Source organism: Pinus tabuliformis, chromosome 9, assembly GCF_031772625.1.
Source record: "Pinus tabuliformis cultivar Carrire ecotype Pingquan chromosome 9, CPIR1, whole genome shotgun sequence".
NCBI classification, from domain to species: Eukaryota; Viridiplantae; Streptophyta; class Pinopsida; order Pinales; family Pinaceae; genus Pinus; species Pinus tabuliformis.
Genome location: NC_142307.1, coordinates 1,047,068,371 through 1,047,095,537, shown reverse-complemented (window position 1 = coordinate 1,047,095,537; position 27,167 = coordinate 1,047,068,371). Strand labels below are relative to the sequence as shown.

Below are 27,167 nucleotides of genomic sequence, written 5' to 3'. Positions count from 1 at the left end.
TCTGATCACTGTATGGTGTTGGTAGAAGTACCAATACCCAATGTTGTAGGCCTTTGAGAACTGGAGGATTATTTGCATCTCATCTGTTAATCTTGGAGGAGGGGCACTCAACAACAAGGACATGGCTGGATGGATAAACAGGTCTATGAATTCACAGTAGTTATATGGTGAAAAAGATATGTGGTGAAAGACTGAAGACCAAATTACTACAGACCTTTCGTTCCCTTGGGCATCAAGCTTCTTGAGAGTAATAGGGAAGCTATCAGGCTGATAGAATAGGAACAAGTTATAGATGTAAGAATTATATCTAAATATCCTCTCCCTCTCTAGATTTATCAATTGCTCGTGAATCTTATTGGCAATGTAGGCAGCATAATCATAGTGAACAGCAGGAGGCTTTCCAGGGGAGAAGATGGACATCATGGCCAGAATGGTTTCATCAACATCCTCAGATGTTCTGTATCCCAGGACATAACTGATCATATCCACAAGCATTTTTTCCCAGCTCATTTAGATATACATTTCCAATAGGAGGAGTCCTCACAGTTTGAGAGCCTGATTGAATGAATAATTGATTGATCTTTACAATTTGGGCACTGGACAGCTTGCCTCCTTTCTTTATCAAATCCATCATGGAGAGAGGAGTTAATGGCCTTGTAGTATGAAAGTGTAGCATTTCATTTATGGCCTCAGGGGTGACATGGAACAAAACTGAGCCTGAGGGGTTGAGGACAGCTCTCTGACATGGGTCATAATTGGCCCTGCATCTATGTATCAAGTCTGGGGGGATATTGACTTGAGGGAGATTGAAAATGGGCAAATTGGAGTCCCAAATCCCTAGGATATCATTTCCACTGAGATGTTTGGCTTTAAGATCATTGAGTACATGAATGTGGTACTTTCTATAGTCTGGGATTCCCTCTGCCATTTGGTAGTCTCTGTCAGCTAAGGGCAGCCACTCTAGCTCTCTTTGTGGGGCATTTAGAGGTGTAACATTCAATGCAACTAGAGTTTCCATGGTTTTTGTGTGTTTTTAGCAGAATTTCAGTGAAATGTGGGCCAATGCAATGCTTGCGCAGCAGGTTGATATAAACTTGGAGGATTTGCAGTGAAGACAGGGTAACTGCGGTACAACTAGGCACAATTGGCTAATATGAGGGCAATTGACTTAGTTGCAGGGCAATGTAGCTTAATTTCTTGGTGAAATTGGCAGTTTTACAGTGTTTTAACAGTGCGGAGTGGAATAGACCATGCGCAGGAAGAATGTAGTAAATACTTGGTAGCAGCGCAATGGCCGAGGCTCGGTTCGAGTTGACTTGTAGGCGGCCACGGCTCTGGAGTGAGTTTCAGCAGGTTGGCGGTGAAATGGTCGTGAAATTGCATGTAGGGAGCACAGTGGTGTTTTGTCGAAAAGTGCGAAAAAACCATGATTTTTGGCAAATATGGACATTTTGGGCTTTGGCGCGTTTTTGAATGACGTCAGCATGATGTCATCGGGTGGGGTTGGGTACGGAAAGGTGACGTGGCGGCCTGTGAGTGGTCCACGGGAACTGATGAGGTGGCGGACAGAGTGGAGCAATGGCGGGCTAGGCGCTGATGCGGGGTTGACTTGTCATGACGTGGGCATGGCGTGGTCATGACGTGGGCAGGCGGTAAACGAAAGCGGTAAGCAGTTCCATCGAACCGCTTATAGTACGGAAGTGGTTTTGGCAGGCGGCCTCCCGATACAACCTGGGAGCGACGCGTGCCATTGCCCTGACGTCATGGTCTGACACTTTTCGGGAGGTAACGTACCACCATCGGGAGCAGTCCGAAATCACAAGGAGTCGTCGGATGGGAGGGCCCAGATCTGACGGACGACGGGTTGTGTAGATGATCGGAAAATATGGCGGGGAAGCGGAGAATAAACAAATATTTTTCTGGGAATGCGTGCTATAATCAAACTTTGGATAAGCGAAGAAAAATGGGTTTTACGATGATTTATGAGCCAAAAGGGTTAAAGTTCGCAAAGCGGGGTTAGGGCTGTTAAACCAAGCAGATCTTGGATTAATCCCTAGACTCTGTTTTTGGTATTATTTGCCTATTGCACTTACATTTCTTAGCGCTCCAACCTTTGAAACTATAAGGCTATATTGCCTAAGGGAAAGGGAATATACATATTTTTTATACACAATAGTGCTATAGTAATAGGGAAAGGGGAACATAGGGAGTTAAGTATAGATAGAGTTAGTAGTTAGTATTGGAGGGGATATGAATGAGAGGTGATAGACACTAAGTTTTTAGGGAAAAAACTTAGTTAGGAGTGTAGATCAAATTGAAAAGACTTTTACACAGGAAATGTGGCTTTTTATGCTACAAGGATCAATAAATGAGTTTGATTTCTCTCATGAACCAAGGTGATAGAGGGATGTTAGCAAGGAGTTTGATGGGGGATAATTGGGAAGTTAGACATGCTCCACTTTGTTGCTACAAAACTGATGAATAGGAGGATCTGCACTTGCCACCATGTGTTTCCTTTGCTTAGGCCAATGATATGAAGGAAATCCTGCTTCTGCAACCCCATCTACCTACCCATTCTATTGCCTAAAATTTTTTGTTACTTGAAGGAGGGTGCACTTAGACTTGCAAACCCTCATGTGCCTTTTCTTTTCCTTTGGCATTTCCTTTTGATTTTCTATCTAAGGCTAGCCTTATTACTTCCAAGGCCCCAGATTAAATAGTTGGGAACCTTCATTCTCTACCTAACTACTTATCTGCCAAGATTGAACAGTTTGGACAGATTTCTTTCTCTAGTATACAACAAAAAATTGAAATATGGCATGACCCAGCTTAGACTGTTGGATCACCCATTCAGAAGTAGGACAGCATCAAACAACTATAGATATGTGTTTTCCACAAAAATATGAGATCTTTGCATCACCAAAGTAGATCATATTGGCACTTCCCCTGCCAATCATGAAAAATGAAACCTATTGGTATAGGTAGCTAACAGTGGCTCCACTTGGGGATGGTTTTTCTACTTGAAAGACCAAGAACAGCAGGTCAGACTGCCTTGGCTTTTGACTTCTTCTCAAAACTTGAAAGCTCTCTCTTTAGACTTCAAAACTGGAATCTGTCACCATTGTGGAACTTCTGAAATAAAAGCCTTTTCCTGCTTATTTGCAAAACTTCTTAAACTGAACTATCTATATGCTGGAAGAAAATACTATATACAACTGATTATGTACAAGGGGAAAGCCATGCTATATACATGGAAAGTAGTCAAAATAATTCTTTAACATCCGGCCATTCATAGGGCCCTCTTCAGCTTCAGTGCCATCTAAATTCTCCAAGAAATAGGTGTTATTTCCTTGTACAGCTTGAATAACAAAAGGCCCCCTCCAAAGGGAGTGAAATTTGCCATGCTTTCCCTTGTCTTCTCTTCTTGAATCCCATTTAAGCACTTTATCCCCAATGAAGAAATATTCAGCCTTGGTTCTTCTATCAAAAGCTTTTTTTAGTTTCTCTTGTAGGACCTGAACTCTGCTGTAGACTTGATCTCTAGTTTGTTGTAAACAGATAATCTGATTGATTCTTCTTTGCATGTCATTTGGTTCAGCTTGACTTTCTTGAAGTAGCTTCATGACAGGGACCCCTAATGATGAAGGGAATTTGGCTTCCATTCCATAAACCAACTCATATGGGCTGACCCCAATAGATCTCTTGGTTGTTAGCCTGTCTTCCCACAAGGCATTTACAAGCTTCTTATGCCAATTTTTATTATTCTCTTCCAGTATCTTCTTAATGATGTTGATAAGACTTTTGTTAGATGATTCATCTAAACCATTGCCTTGAGGGTAATATGCAGTAGAATGACCCAAAGTGATATGGAATTTGTGACAAAAGTTCACCATCTTCTTGGATCTAAAAGCAGCAGCGTTGTCTGTTATAATCTTGTCAGGACAACCAAATCTGGAAAGAATGTTGGTTTCAAGGAACTGAATGATAGTAGAATCATTTGCTTGTCTGCATGGAACAACCTCAATCCATTTAGTAAAGTAATTTGTGGCTGTCAGGATCCATTTATGTTGGCCTGAAGATGAAGGATGAATTTCCCCAATGAAATCCAAGCCCCATTGCTGAAAGGGTCTTTCTGTTGCAATAGGCTTTAAGGGAAGTGGTAGTAACTTTCTTTTTCCCTCAAACACTTGACACTTGTGACATGAAGTGGTAAAATTTTTAACATCAGAGAAGAGAGTGGGCCAATAGTAACTTGCCCTTAATATGTTATCCACAGTGGACTTCCAGTACAAATGTCCACCACAATCACCTGCATTAAATTCTTTCATAACATTGCTTGTTTCATCCATAGTCAAACAATTCAACAATATACCTTCATGATTTTTCCATAGTAAATTACCATCTATAGCACAAAATCTTGAAGCTTTCATTTTTAGAAATCTAGATTTGGTTCTGGACAACCCTGGGGGAGCACACAGGTTTTTCAATATATAACAGATATCAGAATACCACAGGGATTGTTCAAAGGCTACATTGATCTTTGGAGTCACCAGCTCCGGTTCATTGTCCAGTTGGTTAATGTTCAAACCTTTCCCTTTTATCAGTTTTGTAGGTCTTATTTCAATGTCAAATTCCAATATGTTAGCAATCCATTTTCCTCTTCTTCCCTCTAAGTTTTCTTGAGTCAGTATGTCTTTCACAATGGGATTTGGTACATAAGCAATAACATGAGAGTATAGAATGTAGATCCTAAAGTCTTTGATGGCTTTGACCAAAGCATAAGCTTGCTTTTCCATGATCTGATATTTCAGAGGTGCATCTCTAAGAGCTCTACTAAAGAAAGCAATAAGTTTTTCATTCCCTTGATCATCTTTCTGCAATAAGACAGCAGCAATGGTATGCTGGGAAGAAAAAGAGAAAATGATAAATTCTCTGTCAAATTGAGGATTTGTTAAGACTGGGGTTTGGGTAAGGGCCAATTTAATACCTTCAAAAGCTTGATTTGCTTCTACTGTCCACTTCACTTTTGAATCCTTTTTTATCATGTTGTTTAGTAATCTGATCAATTCTGCTAAGTTTGGGATGAATCTCCTTAAAAAGTTGATCTTTCCCAAGAAGGCTTGTAATTCTTTTATATTTCTTGGATGGGGCCTTTGCAAGATGGCCTGTATTTTGTCTGGGTCAATTCTGATGCCATCCTTTGAAATGATATGACCCAATAGTTTGCCTTCCTCCAAACCAAATAGAGACTTCTTGGGGTTTAAGGAAATTCCATATTTCCTACATGTTATGAATATTTGTCTCAAGTGTTTTAGATGTTCTTGGTCAGATTTTGAGAAAGGGGTTAGGTCATCTAGGTAAATAACAAGGAAATCACAAATCTCTTTAGCAAAATCAATATCCATTGCTCTCTTAAATGTATCTCCTGCATTTTTCCACCCAAAAGGCATTTTAACATATTTAAAAGTTCCCCATGGGGTTGTGAAAGCTGTTTTATCTTGATCATCAGGGTGGACTAGGATCTGATTGAAACCTGAAAATCCATCAAGTAATGAGATTCTTGAAGCCCCCACCACTCTTTGGAGAATGTGATCCATTTTTGGTAAGGGATAATTGTCTTTAAGGGATACCTGATTCAAATTCCTCAGATCAACACAAAGCCTAAAATCCCCAGTTTTCTTTCTTGTGCGGACCAAATTTGAAATCCAGTCTGAAAACCTGATTGGTGCTATGATACCAGCTTTAAACATTTTCTGTACCTCTTTCTTAATTGAAGGGAGAAGCATATGATTGATTCTTCTCAATTTTTGCTTGAATGGCTTTTGATTAGGCTTGAGAGGGATAGTGTGTTGAATAACAGAGGTGTCATAGGATTTCAAATCCTCATAACTCCATGCAAACACATCTTGGAAATATTTAAAGAGGTCAATGTATTTGGGCTTCTGGTCAGGAGGTAAAGAGGCAGACAATTTTATTATCTTGGGTTTTTTAGTAGTTCCAATGTTGCATTCTTCAATGGCAGCATTAAGGGGTTGCATTTTTGGTTTTCTAGGAACATCTTTTGAGTCAAAAATGTCCTCCAATGGAGTTAGGCCTGTTGGTAGAAAATTTTCTTTTAGTTGTATGACTTCAGCCTCTGCACCAGTTATTTCATCAAAATGCAATTGTTTAAGTTCTTGTATATTTTCCTTTTCAAAGGTTGTTGGACAGAGTATTTGATTTGCTGTTTTGAGTGATATAGTTGTTTGGTCCTGTTCACTCAGTGGTTGTGTGTCTTTCACAGAATCAACATCAATGTTCAAGCCTGAAAATTCATGCTGCAAGGTTAAGAAACTATTTATCTGTGCATCATCCTCAAATACTTGCCAATCTTTAACATTGTTTGGGATAGAAGGTCTGTGTTTTATCTCAGCTGTAAAACAATGGTTGGGTTCAAAAGGCAATTTGCATGTACTGGAAAATGTAGCTAAACTGTGTGCATGAAGGTTATGGGTCCTAGGTATTTTGGTCATCTGAAATTCAGTGAAAGCTTTGAGTATTTCAATAGTAGCAGACCTGTATGATCTTAGTCTTTTGTCATTGGTAACAAAATTGCCTTTCACTTGTTGAATAATTAGGTCTGAATCTCCCATAATTGAAACTTTTGTGGCCTGTAAGGATTTTACCAGTTTAAGGCCTAGCAGAAGAGCCTCATACTCTGCCATATTATTAGTACATCTGAAATTAAGCCTATAGGCTCGACCTTGTGCATGATTGCTTTGTTTGTTATGAATCCACACTCCAGCCCCTGCCCCTAATTTGTTTATTGATCCATCAAACTCAAGAAACCAAAGGATTTCTTGATTTAGGGGAGATTTAGCGGCTTCTCTATGACTTGGGATTATAAGTGGGAGTTCTTGTCTTTCATTTGGTTTGTCTTCTAGAATGGTCTCATCACTTGATTGCACAACCTTGATTTCTTGGGAACTTGATTGCTCACTCATATGCAGATCTTGTTCAAGTATGACAAATTTGTCATCACTCATTGGACTTATATCATCATTGAACAGAATGAAAGAATCCATATCAGAATGGACTGCATAAATAGGGAAATTTTGAGGTTTTTCTTCACTGCTCACCATGTATTTCATGAGTGATTCTCTGTATAGTCTCTTTGGCTGGCCAAAAACAGAGATAGTGGCATATGACATGTCCAGTTGTAGGGAACCTTGGAGTTTAGCTCCCCATGATCTTGATAACAACATTCCATATTTGGGTGGGATATCAGCAACTACCACATCCATTAAAATTGTTTTATTTGGGTACTGGACAAGGGACACACATACATCCTTTATCAAGCCTAAACACTTAACTTGGCTAGATTCAAATGAACATAGGTCCTTATATGGTCTTGTGATGTCTAGATTCAATCTCTCCATTACTGACTTAGGCATCAGGTTATGAGAGGCACCTGAATCAAACATTGCATTGTGTAATATCTTATCATGAACATGCAAGCTGACATAAAAAGGTAGGATTCCAGTAACTGCTGTCTTTCCATCAACCTCTGGCCCGAAAAGTAGTTCTGGGGTGTCATCCAACACATTGACATCATCTTTATTATGAGTCAGTTGAAGGGACTTCTTGATTTGTTGTTTGTAAATGTTATGCTTGGCTAGCTCTGACAGAGGAATGGCTATCTTCAATTTACCAATTTCAACTTCTAAGTCAAAAGGTTTTTCAGATTGGATCTTGGTGTTTTGGTTAACAACTTTTTCTTTGTTAATTAAGTTTTCTTCTTGACTCTCACTCTGATCTTGAGACTTGTCCTTTTTGTTTACCTTTTGAAAAGTGTTGCTTGGATTGTACTGTGAAGGAGGTGTAACCATTGGTTGTTGATTTGAGGGAAATGGTTCGGTTACCTCTTCAACTGTTACTTCATTTATAATTGAATCAGTCTTGCTAATAGGCTCTGTGACAATAGTTTTCTTAGGTTGCAGGCTTTCCTTTTTTTTTGTCAGGCTGTGTCACATTTATAGTTCTGCTTCTTAATTTGTATTACTTATGAACTTCAAAAACAGCTGTGTCATAGCCTTGTTTGAAATCAAATGATTCACCTGACTTGGTTTGGAACTGTTTGATGTCTTCATCTTCATGATCTTCTTGACTCAGAAAAACTTGCTGATCATTGTTGAGGCCCATCAAATTGATGTGAGTATCATCTATCTGCTCACTAGAAATGGATTCTTCAGCATAGTTTTCTTGGAACGGAGGTCTAATTTCTGGTTCAAGGTTGGCCTTGCCAACATTAGGGTTTTGATTTCTTCTAAAATTGGGATTCCTGATAGGATTATTCAGTGGTGCTTCCCATGATGATTTCCTCTCAACTAATTCCACTCTGTCACCTAACCTATGCATACCAGTGATTATTGCATCCAGTTTCTGATCCCAGCCTGAAGGCTCTTCTTTGAAGGTAGTTTTTCTTTCAGTTCTAGTCTTATTTCTCCTAGCTATCAGGTTGGCTTCTACACTGACTGTTATGTCTTGCATTTCAGCTAAAGTTCGGGGAGCTATTTCTCTTAATTGGTATGCCATATCTGAATCAAACCCATCAGGAAAGGTGTATAGAGCTAGGTCAGGTGGGGGTCTGAGATTTTGGGGAATAGCATTGTAGACATTGTTGAACTGAGCACAATAGTCCAAGACAGTTTCTTGGGGACCTCTTTTGATAGTATTGTATTCAGATAAAATGTGAAGTGGATCCTTTTTCTTCTCCCATTTGTTGATAAAGGTTTGATACAGGGCTTCAGGGTCAGCTATGGAGTTTGCTGGGAGTGACCTAAACCATGATCTTACATCTCCTGTTAGGCTTTGCACAAAAATTTTCATTCTAACCCCATCATCATCTATCTCATAATTTTCAAAGTAGTCCTGCATTTTCTTAGTATGTTGAAGGGCTGGATAAGAGCCAGTACCATCAAAATATGAAATCTTGCTTTGGTAATCTTGAGGCATAGGCCCTGGATTGGCAGGTAATTGCAGTGGAGCATATCTATTAGCCATGTTTGGTGGGATAATAGGGATAACAGGAACGAATGGGACAAGGGGAGGAAAGGGAATGAGAAGGGTATTTGTAGTTGATGGAGGGGTTGAAAGGATACCTTGTGAAGTGGATGAAGAACTAGGAGATTGTGGAATGGTGGTATGAGGATGTAAAGAAACCTTAGCAGGGGTTGGAATATTAGTTTGACATCCTGCTTCAGAACTTGAATCTGATAAAGTCCCTTCTAATTTGTGTCTCTTAAGGATTCTTGAAATAAAGTTTGGATTTTGGAACTCGGGTGATGGATCAGGATCTGGGTTAGATATTGTATAGCGAGTTTTCTTCTTAGGAGCCAGTTTCTGTGATTTTCTTTGGGATAATTTCTAAGAGATAGTGATATTTGACAAGGACTGATCAGGTATAGCACAATTGTATGGAACTTAAGACTGAATAAAGATTGACTGAGGAAACTTTTATATACTCCTGCAAATGCAAAGCAAAGGCAGTTTCCAAGGCTGTCTGGCTGTCACTCAGGCTTTATCTATAGTATTAGGAATCAGAAAGGGGCTTATGAAATTCATTCAGGTCCCCAGCGGAGTCGCCATTTATGTTAACACCTAGGTTGTTCCCTTTGACTCCTGAGGGAATACGGCCGAGGTAACCACTAACCAAGCTTTGGATTACAGGCTCTAGCCTACCTATAATCAGAGAGGGCTCTCTCTTTCAGTTTTAACTTTGTTTTTTGAGGATTTTAGGCTAGTTATGAGGTGGGTGTTTTGTTTAAAGTTTTGGTTGAATGATGTCTTCCAGTAGCTGAGATGAGATCTTCAGAAGGTTCAGTCCATTAGGCAATGGAGTCTGTGATTATGGGTTGTTTGAGATATTGAGTAAGATTACTAAAACTCCAGGGCCATATAGATATATCATGAAACAAACTTAAAATTGTGAAGATGAAATATGTCTAGCCAGTGAGAGGCAACTAAGAGTCTTTCACTAAGCTGGTGATGTGAGAAAGGGATATATCACTCAGGAGTGGATTTGAATTCCTGAATAATGCTCACTGTGAAGTTTTAGTCTGAAGGTGAAGCAACTAAGAATTACACTTTCATAACTAATACTGGAGGAAACATTCATAACAACATAGATTGAGTTCAGGGTATTTAATGAATAAATCCTGAACTATTCTTTTTCTGTGCTATTAAACTGTGAAATATAGAGCATAAGCGGATTAGGATAGAATGAAATACATAACAAGAAAGTTCAGGAAACTTATTGTGCCATGAAATATGCAGGAATCCTGTAGCAGTAAGCAATCACACCACAACACATCAAAACAACTCAGAACTTTAGAAATTCCATCAGCTCCCTGTATTAAAAGTCTGAAATTTACAGCATAAGTTCTCCAGAAGAGAAAATCAACAACCCCAGCAAGCTTATGCGAGGGGATATATATACAATCGGTTTTACAAAATATTTGAACACTAAGTCATTTGCTCAATAACTGCGTTTACCAACTTTCAAAATAGCAGATAAAAAAAGTTATTGCTATTCTAAATATACAATGAATACCCTTCAGTCCTGTCAGAAACCTTTTTGACTTTTGGAGGCCAGTGAGTCGGTTGCGCACTTTGCATTAATTCTGAATGATATGCTCTTTATGGCTTGGTCGAGGTGCGACTATCTCAGCCCTGTCATCTGCATCTGTCGGTGTTGCTTTGGTGGCCAAATTTGTCTGTTGAGTTGGCTCGGTCCACTCTTCTCCAGTCATAATGAATGTATCAATTTTCTGAAAATGATGACTTATCATTTGATGTACAAAATTTGGTGAAAAATCTGTTTGTTCACAGCAATGTCTGTATCATGTTGGTCCACCATTCCTGAGTAGGCAACTGATGTCTCAAAATTGTGCCTAAGGTTTCATCTGCCTCAGTATATTTGTAGTAATTTGGGGGCACTTCAAACAGATGTCTAATCTCATTCATGATAAAAAACAAATTCTCTATTCTGTCATAGAGACTCTGCCCAGATGCAGGCCCTGTTTCCTCTGGGGTACTTGATCCTGCGGTGATCTGATTTGTAGCAAATGTATTTACCCTCTTGGCATAGTTTTCATGGGACAAAAACCTTCCTGCATTGTTTAGTAAGCTGGGAAGGCCTCTGTTATGCAATGCTGTAAATTTCTCTGTGAATTTGTTTACCTCTGTCTGCATTTCCTAGCACCTTCTATCCAATGTTTACACCAGATTTCTCAAAGTGAGGACCCTCTTCACCAGTAAGATGGTGTCAGTTTTGTTGGAAATACCCATGGCTACCAGCTGAGGGCCTGTACGGTTATTGAGGACATTGATCATTCTATTGGCTATCTCAGGCATAGTGCCTAGAGATGCCATTGCTCTTTAACTTTCCTTGTGCGCCCTCCCTATGAGATCCATGTGCTCATGAATGGTTTCTATATATTGCCATTGATCTGTTATGGATTGACCAATATTGGCCCACAGGACTTTCTTGATTTCAGCCACCACTTTGTCAAGAGAGAGCTCTTTCTACAGTTCTTTTATCTTCTTCTCAAGAGCCTTTACCTCTCTTGTTTTTTCAGCTACAGTTTGCTTTGATTTATCATATTTTTCATTAAATGTAGCCAATTTTTCCTTGGCCTCATTTAGCTCTGCCATCTGGGCCTCTAGAACTTGAAGTTCTTTCATCATGTTTTGCTTATCAAGGCTTGGTGCCTGTTCTGATGTTGTTGCTGGTGCTGTTGTTGTATTTGGTGCTGATGTTCAAAGGCCTGTTCCAGCTGTCTGTCCTGTGGGAGGACTGATAATTTGAGGAGGCTACTCATCACTGGCTGAGGGGGTTGAGATGTCTGGCCTCCTTCTTTCTATTTCAGGGCTGCCTGTAATGCACCCTCTGTTGCTACCAATCTCCCTTCTGTCTCTACCAATTGTTTTTGTAGTGTTAGCAGCATGGCTGCTACATCTTGATCCTTTCTCTGCTGAGCAACATCTTCTTTTTGAGGGTGAAGGGTTGCTGGAATCTTGAGCATCTTCCTCAAAGCTGCTATATCTGCCTCTTTTTCCTTTAGTAATGCCTGCACAGCTTTGGGATCACTTGGGTCATGCCCAAGCTCTATAATGATATCTTCCAAAGATCTAATCATGTTGTCTTTGGCTTGAGAGGACACTTTCTCCAATTCTAATTGGGCAGTGGTATTATGGAGACTATTTTGCAATTTGTGTGCAAGAAAGGTTTTGTCTGCAAGAGTGGAATAGACCATCTCACCTGTTTGCTTATGAAGCTCTATTTGGTCCATTGGGTGGATGTCTTTTGCAAATACCTCAAGGTTGGTCCTTATGTAATCTGCAGCTGACTATGGCTGTAGCATAGTAGGCATGAAATGACTCATAGTCATCTTCCCCTCTGTTATGTCATATGCTGACATAAGCCTCTGCTGGTTTGTGGGAGCCATTTTGAGTAAATGATTGTATAGCTGGAGTCTAACTGGCTCATTCCTCTTCTTAATGTCAATGAATTGCTGCTTTATGCCGGATTCTGCCCTCCTTTGCTGGCTTGAGGAGCTGACCTCTCCTCCAAGTGTTCTTTCTTGTTCCTGTTGGAAGGAACTGGCAGATGCTTCCATGCTAGGGGGGCCCATACCCATGGATGGCCCAATAGGCATCTCTTCTTCAGAAAGAGGATTTAATCTTTGCCTTTTCTCCCCTTGTTGACTTGTTGATGTAGTGAGGGGAGTTTCCTGCTCTCTATCCCTCTTCCTGGTTCTCTCTTCATTTAATGGAGTTTGGAGCACCGAGGCATCCACTACTGTTTCCTACCTTGGAGGCACACTTTCTTGAGCCTGTTGCTCTGTAGATATTGGGGCCTCAGCCATTTCCTCTTGCTGTTTGGGCTGCTCTTTCTGCTGTTCTGCTGTTGGGGGTGGCTGCTCCTGTTCCATCTCTTTTCCTTTACCTGTGCTGGCTGCCTGAACAGTAGTTTGAGCTGCCTGCTGGGGGATGTAGAGGATGAGGTAGCTGCTCCAAGTTGAACTTGATAAGAAGAGGAAACCTGCCCAAAATTTTCCAAGTTAGCTTCCTTCTCAAGATTCTTTGCTTCTTTTTGTAGTAGTACTTGCCTCTTCTAATGTGCCCTCTTTCCATCTTAACAGATTTGCATATTTTTCAATATGAGGCAGCCTGACATGATCATAGCTAGCCAACTTATACTTGACCCTTCTAAGACTAATGAAATGATTGGGATCATAGGGTATCCAGAGGAAACTAGTTTGCAACCCGAGGCGTTGCAGGATCTTATCTTCTTCTTGCCATGCCTCTTCTCTTTTATTATAAATGAATGGGCCTAGCTGATTTCTGACTTTTAGTTGTACCTTCTTGTTTTTGCTGTGGAAATGGACCATGTCTGCATTTCCAAATTGTCTGAAATACTCTAAGGCAAAGAGTCTCATAGGGACATATCTTGGCAGCCTATATGGGGCTAGCTCACAACCATATATTCTGATCACTGTATGGTGTTGGTAGAAGTACCAATCCCCAATGCTGTAGGCCTTTGAGAGTTGGAGGATTCTTTGCATCTCATCTGTTAATCTTGGAGGAGGGGCACTCAACAGCAAGGACATGGCTGGATGGATAAATAGGTCTATGAATTCACAGTAGTTATATGGTGAAAAAGATATGTGGTGAAAGACTGAAGACCAAAATACTACAGACCTTTGGTTCCCTTGGGCATCAAGCTTCTTTAGAGTAATAGGGAAGCTATCAGGCTGATAGAATAGGAACAAGTGATAGATGTAAGAAGTATATCTAAATATCCTCTCCCTCTCTAGATTCATCAATTTCTCATGAATCTTATTGGCAATGTAGGCAGCATAATCATAGTGAACAGCAGGAGGCTTTCCAGGGGAGAAGATGGACATCATGGCCAGAATGGTTTCATCAACATCCTCAGATGTTCTGTATCCCAGGACATAACTGATCATATCCACAAGCATTTTGCCCAGCTCATTTAGATATACATTTCCAATAGGAGGAGTCCTCACAGTTTGAGAGCCTGATTGAATGAATAATTGATTGATCTTTACAATTTGGGCACTGGACAGCTTGCCTCCTTTCTTTATCAAATCCATCATGGAGAGAGGAGTCAATGGCCTTGTAGTATGAAAGTGTAGCATTTCATTTATGGCCTCAGGGGTGACATGGAACAAAACTGAGCCTGAGGGGTTGAGGACAGCTCTTTGACATGGGTCATAATTGGCACTGCATCTATGTATCAAGTCTGGGAGGATATTGACTTGAGGGAGATTGAAAATGGGCAAATTGGAGTCCCAAATCCCTAGGATATCATTTCCACTGAGATGTTTGGCTTTAAGATCATTGAGTACATGAATGTGGTACTTTCTATAGTTTGGGATTCCCTCTGCCATTTGGTAGTCTCTGTCAGCCAAGGGTAGCCACTCTAGCTCTCTTTGTGGGGCATTTAGAGGTGTAACATTCAATGCAACTGGAGTTTCCATGTTTTTTGTGTGTTTTTAGGAGAATTTCAGTGAAATGTGGGCCAATGCAATGCTTGTGCAGCAGGTTGATATAAACTTGGAGGATTTGCAGTGAAGACAGGGTAACTGTGGTACAAATGGGAACAATTGGCTAATATGAGGGCAATTGACTTAGTTGCAGGGCAATGTAGCTTAATTTCTCGGTGAAATTGGCAGTTTTACAGTGTTTTAACAGTGCGGAGCGGAATAGACCAGGCGCAGGAAGAATGTAGTAAATACCTGGTAGCAGCACAATGGGAGAGGCTCGGTTCGAGTTGACTTGTAGGCAGCCACGGCTCTGGAGTGAGTTTCAGCAGGTTGGCGGTGAAATGGTCGTGAAATTGCATGCAGGGAGCACAGTGGTGTTTTGTCGAAAAGTGTGAAAAAAACCATGATTTTTGGCCAAATATGGACATTTTGGGCTTTGGCACGTTTTTGGATGACATCAGCATGATGTCATCGGGTGGGGTCGGGTACGGAAAGGTGACGTGGCAGCCTGTGAGTGGTCCACGGGAACTGATGAGGTGGCGAACAAAGTGGAGCAATGGCGGGCTAGGCACTGATGCAGGGTTGACTTGTCATGACGTGGGCATGGCGTGGTCATGACGTGGGCAAGCGGTAAACGAAAGTGGTAAGTGGTTCCATCGGACCGCTTATAGTACGGGAGAGGTTTTGGCAGGCGGCCTCCCGATACAACCTGGGAGCGACGCGTGCCATTGCCCTGACGTCATGGTCTGACACTTTTCAGGAGGTAAAGTACCGCCATCGGGAGCGGTCCGAAATCAAAAGGAGTCGTAGGATGGGAGGGCCCAGATCCGACGGACGACGGGTTGTGTAGATGATCGGACAATACGGCGGGGAAGCGGAGAATAAACAAATATTTTTCTGGGAATGCACGCTATAATCAAACTTTGGAAAAGCGGAGAAAAATGGGTTTTACGTTGATTTATGAACCAAAAGGGTTAAAGTTCGCAAAGCGGGGTTAGGGCTGTTAAACCAAGCAGATCTTGGATTAATCCCTAGACTCTGTTTTTGGTATTATTTGCCTATTGCGCTTAAATTTCTTAGCGCTCCAACCTTTGAAACTATAAGGCTATATTTCCTAAGGGAAAGGGAATATACATATTTTTTATACACAATAGTGCTATAGTAATAGGGAAAGGGGAACATAGGGAGTTAAGTATAGATAGAGTTAGTAGTTAGTATTGGAGGGGATATGAATGAGAGGTGATAGACACTAAGTTTTTAGGGAACAAACTTAGTTAGGGGAGTAGATCAAATTGAAAAGACTTTTACACAGGAAATGTGGCTTTTTATGCTACAAGGATCAATAAATGAGTTTGATTTCTCTCATGAACGAAGGTGATAGAAGGATGTTAGCAAGGAGTTTGATGGGGGATAATTGGGAAGTTAGACATGCTCCACTTTGTTGCAACAAAACTGCTAAATAGGAGGATCTGCACCCATGTGTTTCCTTTGCTTAGGCCAGTGATATGAAGGAAATCCTGCTTCTGCAACCCCATCTACCTACCTATTCTATTGCCTAGCATTTTTTGTTACTTGAAGGAGGGTGCACTTAGACTTGCAAACCCTCATGTGCCTTTTCTTTTCCTTTGGCATTTCCTTTTGATTTTCTATCTAAGGCTAGCCTTATTACTTCCAAGGCCCCAGATTAAACAGTTGGGAACCTTCATTCTCTACCTAACTACTTATCTGCCAAGATTGAACAGTTTGGACATATTTCTTTCTCTAGTCTACAACAAAAAATTGAAATATGGCATGACCCAGCTTAGACTGTTGGATCACCCATTCATAAGTAGGACAGCATCAAACAACTGTAGATATGTTTTTTCCACAAAAATATGAGATCTTTGCATCACCAAAGTAGATCATATTGGCACTTCCCTTGCCAATCATGAAAAATGAAACCTATTGGTATAGGTAGCTAACAGGACTATGAAGTGGAAACCCAAAGTGACTCACCTTTGGAAGAACATGCACCCCGGAGGCCTCATAAAGGTGGCAGACATGTTAGAGAAGAACCAACCACCCTTACAGAATTGCAGGCTTGCTCTCTTGCCATGTTTTGTTTTCAGCATCAGTCATGCTTTGAGTTTTGTCAAAAGGTGGCTAGTGTTCAATTTCATCATGAGCTGGCTCATCATTTTGTGCTGCACTTACATTGAGATAAAGCTACCTTAGACGGTGTCACCTTCACGCTTACACTAGAATCTGTCTCATTAGCAATCGGCATAGCAAACGTTGGAGAACCATGGCACAAGAAGTAGAAGATTGACCAGCAGCATTATGAGCCATACATTAAAACTGGTTTCTTGAGGCAGCTCAAGAGAGTGTTCCCATTCTGATATCTGAAAGATGAATATGCTCCAATAATGAAATTGATCATGAAATATTTCAGCTGTGAGGGACGGTTCTCTTGTATCTATGCTTATCACATCAGGTTGCTCATGCATTTCACCAGGGTACGGATGATGAACATTCTGTATTTCTTTTTCCAGAACATAGAGAGGATGACCACACTTGTGCAACACAAAACTCCTCAGCAGCAACTTAGCAGTGTCTATCATTTTGCTCTTATTAAGATTTTGGTGGTTCATCAGCTTGGAGTACAGGGCATCAATTGGGATGATTTCATCTCTCGTGACTTCTTCAAAGCTTCACAAGGATTATCATAGGTTAAGCATGAAGGTGGACATTCTCATCCGTATGAGCACCATGAGACCGCTAGTGTGTCGGTATTCATCACATATTAGAGAGGCACCAGACATTTGTTTGCAGTGACAAAGCGAGTGTTATCTCCAGCTGGGGTGGAAGGGGCCTCGCTTCCTCCATCAGCATCATAGGTATAGGACAAAGGCAAGAGACCAATGTAGGATGAGGGGCCTTTAGGTGAGCCATCATGTGAAGGAGAGATCCACTTCATTCTCCTTCATGATGATGATACAGATACGGGCCCACAAAGTGCCAAGCTTAGGGAGATCATCCAGGAGTGGCAAACAGAAATCCAAGCCTTATCCCTTGACTTGGAGAGAGCTAAGTGGACCATGAAATATTTGGAGTAGAAAAACAAACAGCTTGAATATCAACAGGAAATCATGGAGCTACAGAACATCCGCGAGAATCGCTAGGCTGCACAAAGGAGAAGAATTGAGCTCACGTCATTGGAGCAAGAGATTAATGAGGATCGGGAGGCTAATCTCGAGAGAGTTAACATGCACTTAGAGAGGCTGTTGTACAAGACCAACAAGGACCATGCTTTGCTGAGACACGTGGCTTTCCACTACATGGCACGAAACAAGGTCTGCAAGGCATGAATCAGGCATTTAAAATTGAGAAAGGCAATAAGGAAGCAAAAGAGGCAAAGGGAGCTTGATGATCTTTAGATATTGGCCAAAGCCTCTTTATCCCAACATAGCACTTAATGAAGAAGCTCCAGTGCAAATTTCAAGAAATTTGGGGCATTTTTGGCATTTTGGCAAATTTTGGTACAAAAAACAGGATTTTTCTCCCTGTGCGCCGCGCCACCCGGCGCACGCTTTTGCTACGGAGCTCCAAACTACAAAAAATTTATATTTTTGGATTTTCCATGAGAAATCATGACTTCTGGTTCATGGCCAAGAAGTTTGGGCAAGTTTTGAGTCCCCATGAGGTCAAAAACACTCAAAAAATGACCTCTCTGCCCCTATTTTGACACACAGGAAGCAATCTTGGAAGATTGAAGTTTTGGAGGGGAAAATGGGTACCAAATTCAGAAATTCCACTTGGGTTGGAAAGTACATAGGTAGGGCTTTCCAAAAATCACACTTGGGCTCAATTTGGACTTCAGGAAGTGCCTCAAAATCAGCCTCAAATTGGTGCGACGCACAGAGAAATTGGCGTGGCGCACAGAGAATTTTTGCTCAATTTTTCACCTTCCAGCTCAGAAATTCGGCTAGTTTGAATAGTTTTGCTTTGTGATGTAATTTTTGATATATCTTGATGTAATTGGATAAACATTATGTAATTTTGGCACTTATTTACTTGTTCCAGAGGATTCATTCACTAAAAATTGAAAATTTAATGAATGAATCAGTTTCCTACCTTCTAAAGGCAAGTTGTTTCGATTGCCTAGATTTTAGTGCTTTGTTTAGAATTGGTTGAAACAGCTCCTAGACTGATGAGCTCGATCCATAGAGGCAAGGGAATGGGTTGGGCTAGTCTATATCATGTAATTTCTAAGTCATTTTCAGGGTTGGACACTAGGGATTGCTTTGGCATATCATTGTACATTCTATCTCTGCATTTTTGGCTAAGGAAAGACCAGGGTTTTGTAGCACTGTTTGGGATCCATGTGGCTTTATGTTTTGATGGTGTGCTTCTCTAAGTAATTGTAAGTTCATTAGTGTTATGTATATCATTTTCCTGTCTCTTCTTCTGAATTTGAAAAAATGAGTGATTAAGGTAGAATCCATTAACTGCTATGCTTTGCCTTTGAATTTGTTTAAAATTTCCATGTTTTCATCTGTTTAAGGAGAATTCTTGAGACTCTCTTGCTCTCCTTAGCTCCTCACTAGTCTGATCTATCCGTTCAATCAATTTAAAGCATCAAAACGATTGCCTTCCTTGCCCCAATCAGAACTCTGCAGAAACTATGCCTCATCCTCGAGCCCAATTTGTCTTTCCCTGTTTTCAACACAAAACCCCCAAAAAGTCAAATCAAACCTTTGTACTTCATACCTAGCCTAAAATTAGTTTTTATTGCAGTCATCTCGAGCCCCATCGATTATCTTTGCCGAGCTCGACCCGGAGGGAGCCCTCTCCTGTCCTCGTAGGGCTAGCTACGAGGCTGAGCGTGGTTTGATGTGGACCTAGAACCTTGTCTTTTCAGCGTGAGACAAATCTAGGCTCTAACACTCAATATGGAATCAAGCCATTATTACAATAAATTGGGAAAGAGACAAAAAAATGAAATAAAATGCAATATATAATTTGAATTAGTCATAGTGCTATTCAAATAATAAAACTTCATATTTATTAGGCATCCATATTCTCTATGGGGCTTGTGAGCCTAAACTAGTAAATTAAAACTAGAATGCCTAAATTTTGGGAAGGTAGTTATTAAATGTGCATATTATTGAAGAATCTTTAGATAAATAAGTGTGTTAATTTCCTTTTTAAACAAATGATATTGACATATTTTCTTTATATATTTAAAAATAAAGGTTAGAAAACATGTGGTTATTTCAACGTAAACACAGAGAGTTCCTTTAAATTTGTACTCTTCCATTGCAGTTATACTCAAGTTAGATTAGTTTATTACCAAGAATACTATTCTAATCACAAATGAAGATAAGCTTAGGCCCATCTCGTAAAGCCATGAAGTTATCAATCTCTCAAGTTTATCATGCTACAATGAAATGTAAATTAGCTTTTTGATTTCCAAAAGAATATTTATTGGTTGGTGCAAGATAATGCTACCAAATTATGATATGCTAATTGCAATAGAAATATGGAAAAACAAAATTTTGATCACTAAAAGGAATTATTAGAAGTATTTACACAATTTTTTAGGACATCATGTAAAAGGATGAGATGTAGACAATCAATTTGTTTTCCTGAATATATAACTTTTATTTATAGAAAATTGGTGTAACTTAAAAAAATGGTGCTTTTATCAAATTGGTATGTTAATTTTTCTCTAAAGCATAATGCATATCTTCATGTTAGGCCCAAGGTTTGGTATGTAATGATGGAATTTTTTGAAACAAATTTGTATGATTTTTCTCTAAAACATGATGCATATCTTCCTATTAGGCCTCAAGTTTTTTTATTATTGTATATAACTAAAGGATATTGTGCATCAAATTATTTTTCCACAATTTTGAATGTTGATTTTATATTATTTTAGATTAAGAAATGAAGCCTTAAATGATGAGGTTAATTGCTAGCATTGCTATGAGATTCTTATCATATTCATATTTTCTTTTTTTACTACGTAGGTCCTAATATATTTTGGTGTGGGTTTTTTTGTTTTTCCAAAATAAGTCAACAAATCAAATGTTATAGTGGAAATAAAAGAACTATGATTTTTTTATAAATTTGTTGTATGTCCAAAAAAATTAAATACAAAATAGTAATTAATTCCACACACACATCCATATATATATATATATATATATATATATATATATATATATATATATATATATATATATATATATATATATATATATTAAAAATAATAATTACTTTCTAATATATATAGAGATATTGTGTGTGTTTGCATACATTCTATAAATGTGTTGAGGAATCATGGCTGAAAATCAAGCAGTTGTAAAAATGGATGTGTTTTGATTTATATGGAATAATCTTGGATTTTTGTCACCACAAAACTAAAATCAAAGAGGCCGCCTCATCCACCATGTAACTGGAAAAGGTGTCCCTACTGTATTTTTAAATTAGAAACACATGCACATTAATAAAACACATGCTTTTTAAAAAGATACATGCATTATATAATGAACATACATTGGCTAACACACACACACACATACTCATTTCCCATCTTCTTCTATATTTGTTTTTGTCTCTACCTCTCACCCTTTCCCTCCTCTCACTTTGTTTCCCACTTCATCCTTTTCCTCTTTATTCCTTTCTCTTTGCTTATCTATTTCTCTCTTTGTGTTGAAAAATGCAGCAAGCAATTTTCAATTTGATTTTGCCTTGATTAAATTGAGAAAATTCAAATTTCCACAACAATAGATAACTTGGATGCAGTTAATTGACGTGACATGGCTCTTGTCACTCAGTTAGATTAGTAAATTTAATTTGGAGGAGTTAGAGTTCAGTTAAGCATGTGTGATTGCTAATTTGTAGCAATCAAGGTCAGTTATCTTAGGTTGTTTTCAACCAAACTAGTTCTAATTGTTGGAGGACCTAGTAGAAGGTCAGTTGTGTAGTGGGACTTCAGTCAAACTCAATGATGATCTAGTTAACTGATCTATTAGCCCAAAATAGCTAGTGCATGCAAAGAATTAGAGTTCCCCAACTATGGTGGAGAGTCCAAGGCAGTGTAACATCAGTTATAGACTAGTCTTGAGTGTATAGGTGTTGCATGCAGTGAGATGATCATCCTTGGGAATTACACAATCAATTTGAGGAATTTCCTAAATAATGAGGGCCTAATTTATCAAGGAATTATGAAAGGAAATAGGGGCTCAAGTAGAGGCATAATTTGACTAAGTTTGAGTCAGAGCTTCTTAGTGAGTAGTGAGATAGGTTATTCACTTGCAAGTTGTGCTCAATTGAGAAAAGAAATTGTAATACATCTATATTCACCAGATTAATGCAAGCATACATGGCGTTTTTTAGCAGACCTATTTCCCTAGAAAAATGCTATGTGCATGTGTGTTATTTCTCATTGCATTTTTGTGATTGATGTTCAAAATTGTGAATTGATTTCCGCATAACAATAGTGTAGGTTTGTGTCTTATGATTTTGATTAAAACTTCATGAGCAGTTGCAAATATACATCATAATTTCTACAATTTATCCTTATGTCTCCCTCCTATAGTAGGATCTCTCCTCCCTTCACTAAGTGTAGGTTTTAACCGTGTACATAAATTACTTGCATACGAATTCTAAAAATAGAAAATAAACAATGGCGAGAGCATAACACATAAAACAAATATACACAGATGTTTTCCCTTGGATCCCAAAACTGGGACTACCAGATTCATTTTTCATTATGTTCCTTTCAATTTTACAATATATATGTATACATGTCGAAGCATCCATAAAGGCTAATCCATTAACCTTGGATTAGAACATAACCTTAATTCCCTTGACTGGATCTACAAAATACCATGGACCGAGAATCGTCGCACTCAAAACCATGTGTGAAATCCATGCACAAAACCATAGGTAGGTCTACCCACCTAATATAGGGTCCAAAAAGAAATTCACGGGGCATTGCCCCAGACCTCATGCAGAGGGGCTACCACCCCCGTCATACCCCCCCTATAAGCATGTGTGATTGCTAATTTGTAGCAATCCAGGTCAGTTATCTCAGGTTGCTTTTAACCAAACTAGTTCTAACTATTGGAGGACCTAGTAGAAGGCCAGTTGTGTAGTGGGACTTCAGTCAAACTCAATGATGATCTAGTTAACAGATCTATTAGCCCAAAATATCTAGTGCATGCAAATAATTTGAGCTCTCCAATTGTGGTGGAGAGTGCAAGGCCGTGTAACATCAGTTGTAGACTAGTCTTGAATGTATAGGTGTTGCATGTAGTTAGATGATCATCCTTGGGAATTACACAATCAATTTGAGGAATTTCCTAAATAATGAGGGCCTAGTTTATCAAGGAATTATGCAAGGAAATAGGGGCTCAAGCAGAGGCATAATTTGACTAAGTTTGAGTCAGAGCTTCTCAGTGAGCAGAGAGATAGGTTATTCACTTGCAGGTTGTGCTCAGTTGAGCAAAGAAATTGTAATACATCTATATTCACCAGATTAATGCAAGCATACTTTGGGGTTTTTAGCAGATTTTTTTCCTTGGAAAAATATTGTGTGCTTGTGTGTTATTTTTCATTTCATGTTTGTGATTGATGTTCTAAATTGTGAATTGATTTACACATAATAGTAGAGTAGGTTTGTGTCATGATTTTGATTAAAACTTCATAAATAGTTGCAAATATACATCATAATTTCTACAGTTTATCCTTATGTCTCCCTCCTATAGTAGGATCTCTCGCCCCTTCACTAAGTGTAGGTTTTAACCCCATACAGAAATTATTTGCATATGAATTCTAAAAATAGAAAATAAACAATGGCAAGAGAATAACACATAAAACAAATATACACAGATATTTTCCCCTAGATCCCAAAATCGGGACTACCAGATTGATTTTTCATTATGTTCCTTTCAATATTACAATACATATATATACATGTCAAAGCATCCATAAACCCCAATCGATTAACCCTGGATTAGAACATAACCATAGTTCCCTTAACCGGATCTACAAAATACCATGGACCAAAAACCATTGCACCCAAAACCATGTGCAGAATCCATGCAAAAGCCATAGGTAGGCCTGCCACCTAATATAGGGTCCAAAAAAAAATTCCTAGGGCACTACCCCAGACCCCGTGCAGGCAGGCTACCGCCCCCCTGCATACCCCCATGTAAGCATGTTTGATTGCTAATTTGTAGCAATCAAGGTCAGTAATCTCAGGTTGTTTTCAACCAAACTAGTTCTAACTGCTGGAGGACCTAGTAGAAGATCATGTAGTGGGACTTCAGTCAAACTCAGTGATGATCTAGTTAACTAATATATTTGCCCAAAATAGCTATTGCATGCAAGGAATTCAAGTTGCCCAGTTGTGGTGGAGAGTCCAAGGCAGTGCAACATCAATTTTAGACTAGTCCTGAGTGTATATGTGCCACATGTAGTCAAATGATCATCCTTGAGAATTACACAATCAATTTGAGGGATTTCCTAAATAATGAGGGCCTAATTTATCAAGGAATTACACAAGGAAATAAGGGCTCAAGAAGAGGCATAATTTGAGTAAGTTTGGGTAATAAATTTTGAGTGAGTAGAGAGATAGGTTATTCACTTGATGGTTGTGCTCATTTGAGCAAAGAAATTATAATACATCTATATTCACCAGATTAATGCAAGCATACATTGGGGTTTTTAGCAGATTTCTTTCCCTGGAAAAATACTGTGTGCATGTGTGTTATTTCTCATTGCATGTTTGTGATTGATGTTCTAAATTGTGAATTGATTTCCGCATAATAGTAGAGTAGGTTTGTGTCTTATGATTTTGATTAAAACTTCATGAGCAGTTGCAAATATACATCATAATTTCTACACTTTATCCTTATGTCTCCCTCCTATAGTAGGATATCTCCCCCCTTCACTAAGTATATGTTTAAACCCCGTACATAATTACCAGCATACGAATTCTAAAAGTAAAAAATTAAACAATGGAAAGAGCATAACAGATAAAACAAATATACACAGAGATTTTCCCCTGGATCCCAAAATTGGGACTACCAGATTGATTTTTCATTATGTTCTTTTCAATGTTACAATACATATCTATACATGCAAAAGCATCCATAAACCCCAATCCATTAACCCTGGATTATAACATAATCGTAGTTCCCTTGAATGGATGTAAAAAATACCATGGACTGAAAACCATCGCGCCCAAAACCATGTGTGAAATCCATACACAATACTATAGGTAGTTTTATGAACCTAATATAGGGTCAAAAAAAATCCCAAAGCACTGCCTCAGACCCCTTGTAGGGGGGCTATAACCCCACTGTATACCCCCCTGTAAGCATGTGTGATTTTTAATTTGTAGCAATGAAGGTCAGTTATCTCAGGTTTTTTTCAACCAAACTAGTTCTAACTGTTTGAGGACCTAGTAGAAGGTCAGTTGTGTAGTGGGACTTCAATCAAACTCAATTATGATCTAGTTAATTGATCTATTAGCCCAAAATAGCTAGTTCATGGAGAGAATTCAATTTCCCCAGCTTTGGTGGAGAATCCAAGGCAGTGTAACATTAGTTGTAGACTAGTCTTGAGTGTATAGGTGTTGCATGCAGTGAGATGATCATCCTTGGGAATTACACAATCAATTTGAGGAATTTCCTAAATAACGAGGGCCTAATTTATAAAAGAATTATGTAAGGAAATATGGCCTCAATCATAGGCATAATTTGACTAAGTTTGGGTCAGAGCTTCTCAGTGAGCAAAAACATAGGTTATTCGCTTGCAGGTTGTGCTCAGTTGAGCAAAGATATTGTAATACATCTATATTCACCAAATTAATGCAAGCATACATTGGGGTTTTTAGCAAATTTCTTTCCCTGGAAAAATATTGTGTGCATGTGTTTTATTTCTCATTGCATGTTTGTGATTGATGTTCTAAGTTGTGAATTGATTTCCACATAACAATAGAGTAGGTTTGGGTCTTATGATTTTGATTAAAACTTCACGAGCAGTTGTAAATATACATAATAAATTTTACACTTTATCCTTATGTATCCCTCCTATAGTAGGATCTCTCCCCCCTTCACTAATAATCCCCTTCCCTAACCCCCCCACTCCCTCTTTCTCTCTTTCCCTATCCCTTTCTCTCTCTTGTTCTCCATGTGCTTTTGTCCTCTCTCCCCCTAGCTTCTCTCTCCCCTTTTCCAAATCCATTTCTTTATCTCTCTCCCCATGTCTCCCTCTTTATATCTCTCTCAATTTTCCCTATTTCTTCCTCTCTCTTTCTCTCTCATTTCTCTTCCTTCCCCCCTCCCCCCCCCCCCACTCCACCCCACTCGTCATCCTTTTCTCTCTCCCTATCCATTTCTCTCTTTGTGATTATTTATTCCTAATATATCCCTCTCTCTTTCGTTTTTTAAGCGTCCCTCCCCTCTCTCTCTCCCCCTCATGTTTCCCTCATCTATCGACCTCTTTTCCTATCCCTTCCTTTATCTGTCCTTGGACATATGACTCCATATTTCTATCTATCACCTCTTTCCTTATTTTATCGTCTTTCTCTATATCCCATTTACCACAACTCTCTCTCTCTCTCTCTCTCTCCCCCCATATCTATCTCTTTCTCTGTCTTCCTTCCCCCATTTATCTCTCTCTCTCTCTACATCTCCCTCCTACATCTCTCTCTCTCTCTCTCTCTCTCTCTCTATGTGTGTGTGTGTGTGTGTGCCTCCTCTATCTCTCTCCCCCCATAAACACCCCATTATCAACACATTTCTATCTCTCCTACATAAATATCTCGCTCTCTCTCTTTGCCCCCCTAGATGACTTCCCTTTGATCCAGACTTATGCATGAATGCAAAAAAATACAAATATATACAAACATAGATATGTAGTGGAAATAAAACTTCCTTTCATTAATATCAAAGAACTAAAATATGCTTACATACAAAAATGGAAATAAACTAGCTTGAGTGATGGTAGCTTAACTCTAAGAAGAGATGTGGTAGATACATGCCTCTGAACTATGTTAGAATGAGGCTCAAAGGTCTATTTGTTATTGAGAAACAATTGAAAACCATAAACATCCAAAAACCAAAACCTAGGATATGAAGCGCCAAAACTATGGGCCCCGTTCATGTAAATTGGTACATCAACTTCTTGGGGCCATAACTTTGGCATACTATTTCTGTTTGGCTATCATAATACCTCGTTTTGAACAAATTGAAGACAAGGCCAAAAGAAAACTAGTAAACAAGTGTAAGGCTTTTCTGGTATGTTCATATTCCCTTAAAACATATTTTATTCCCTCAAATGACTCTGGAAGTTTAGGACCCGAAAAACTACGAAAAATAGTAAGTTGTGCTACAATTAAGGAAACTAAAATGAAACAATGGTGGGGGTCCAAGTGGAATAGTAAGGTGGCCACAAATATCCACTTGGATCAGTCCTCCCCCATTAGGAAGCAATGGTCCCCATTGCGTTGGGTGCCTCCATGAGATGGGGAAACTTCTGCTGAACTTGGTCCCTAGTGAGCCACTTGCCTTGGTGCAGGAGTTGGCCAGCTTTGACAAACTGATACATTTGGATCTT

The 27,167-nt window shown here is 39.2% G+C and overlaps 1 protein-coding gene across 1 annotated transcript in view; it reads right to left on the bottom strand.

The window, feature by feature from the left end:
* LOC149152295 (uncharacterized) overlaps positions 1-16,818 on the bottom strand; it is a 51,112-nt gene extending 34,294 nt beyond the window's left edge. Inside the window, 1 exon segment of the mRNA XM_089443438.1 lies at positions 16,746-16,818. Within this exon segment, the coding sequence (XP_089299564.1) occupies positions 16,746-16,818 (73 nt within the window).
* Positions 16,819-27,167: the final 10,349 nt, after the last annotated feature.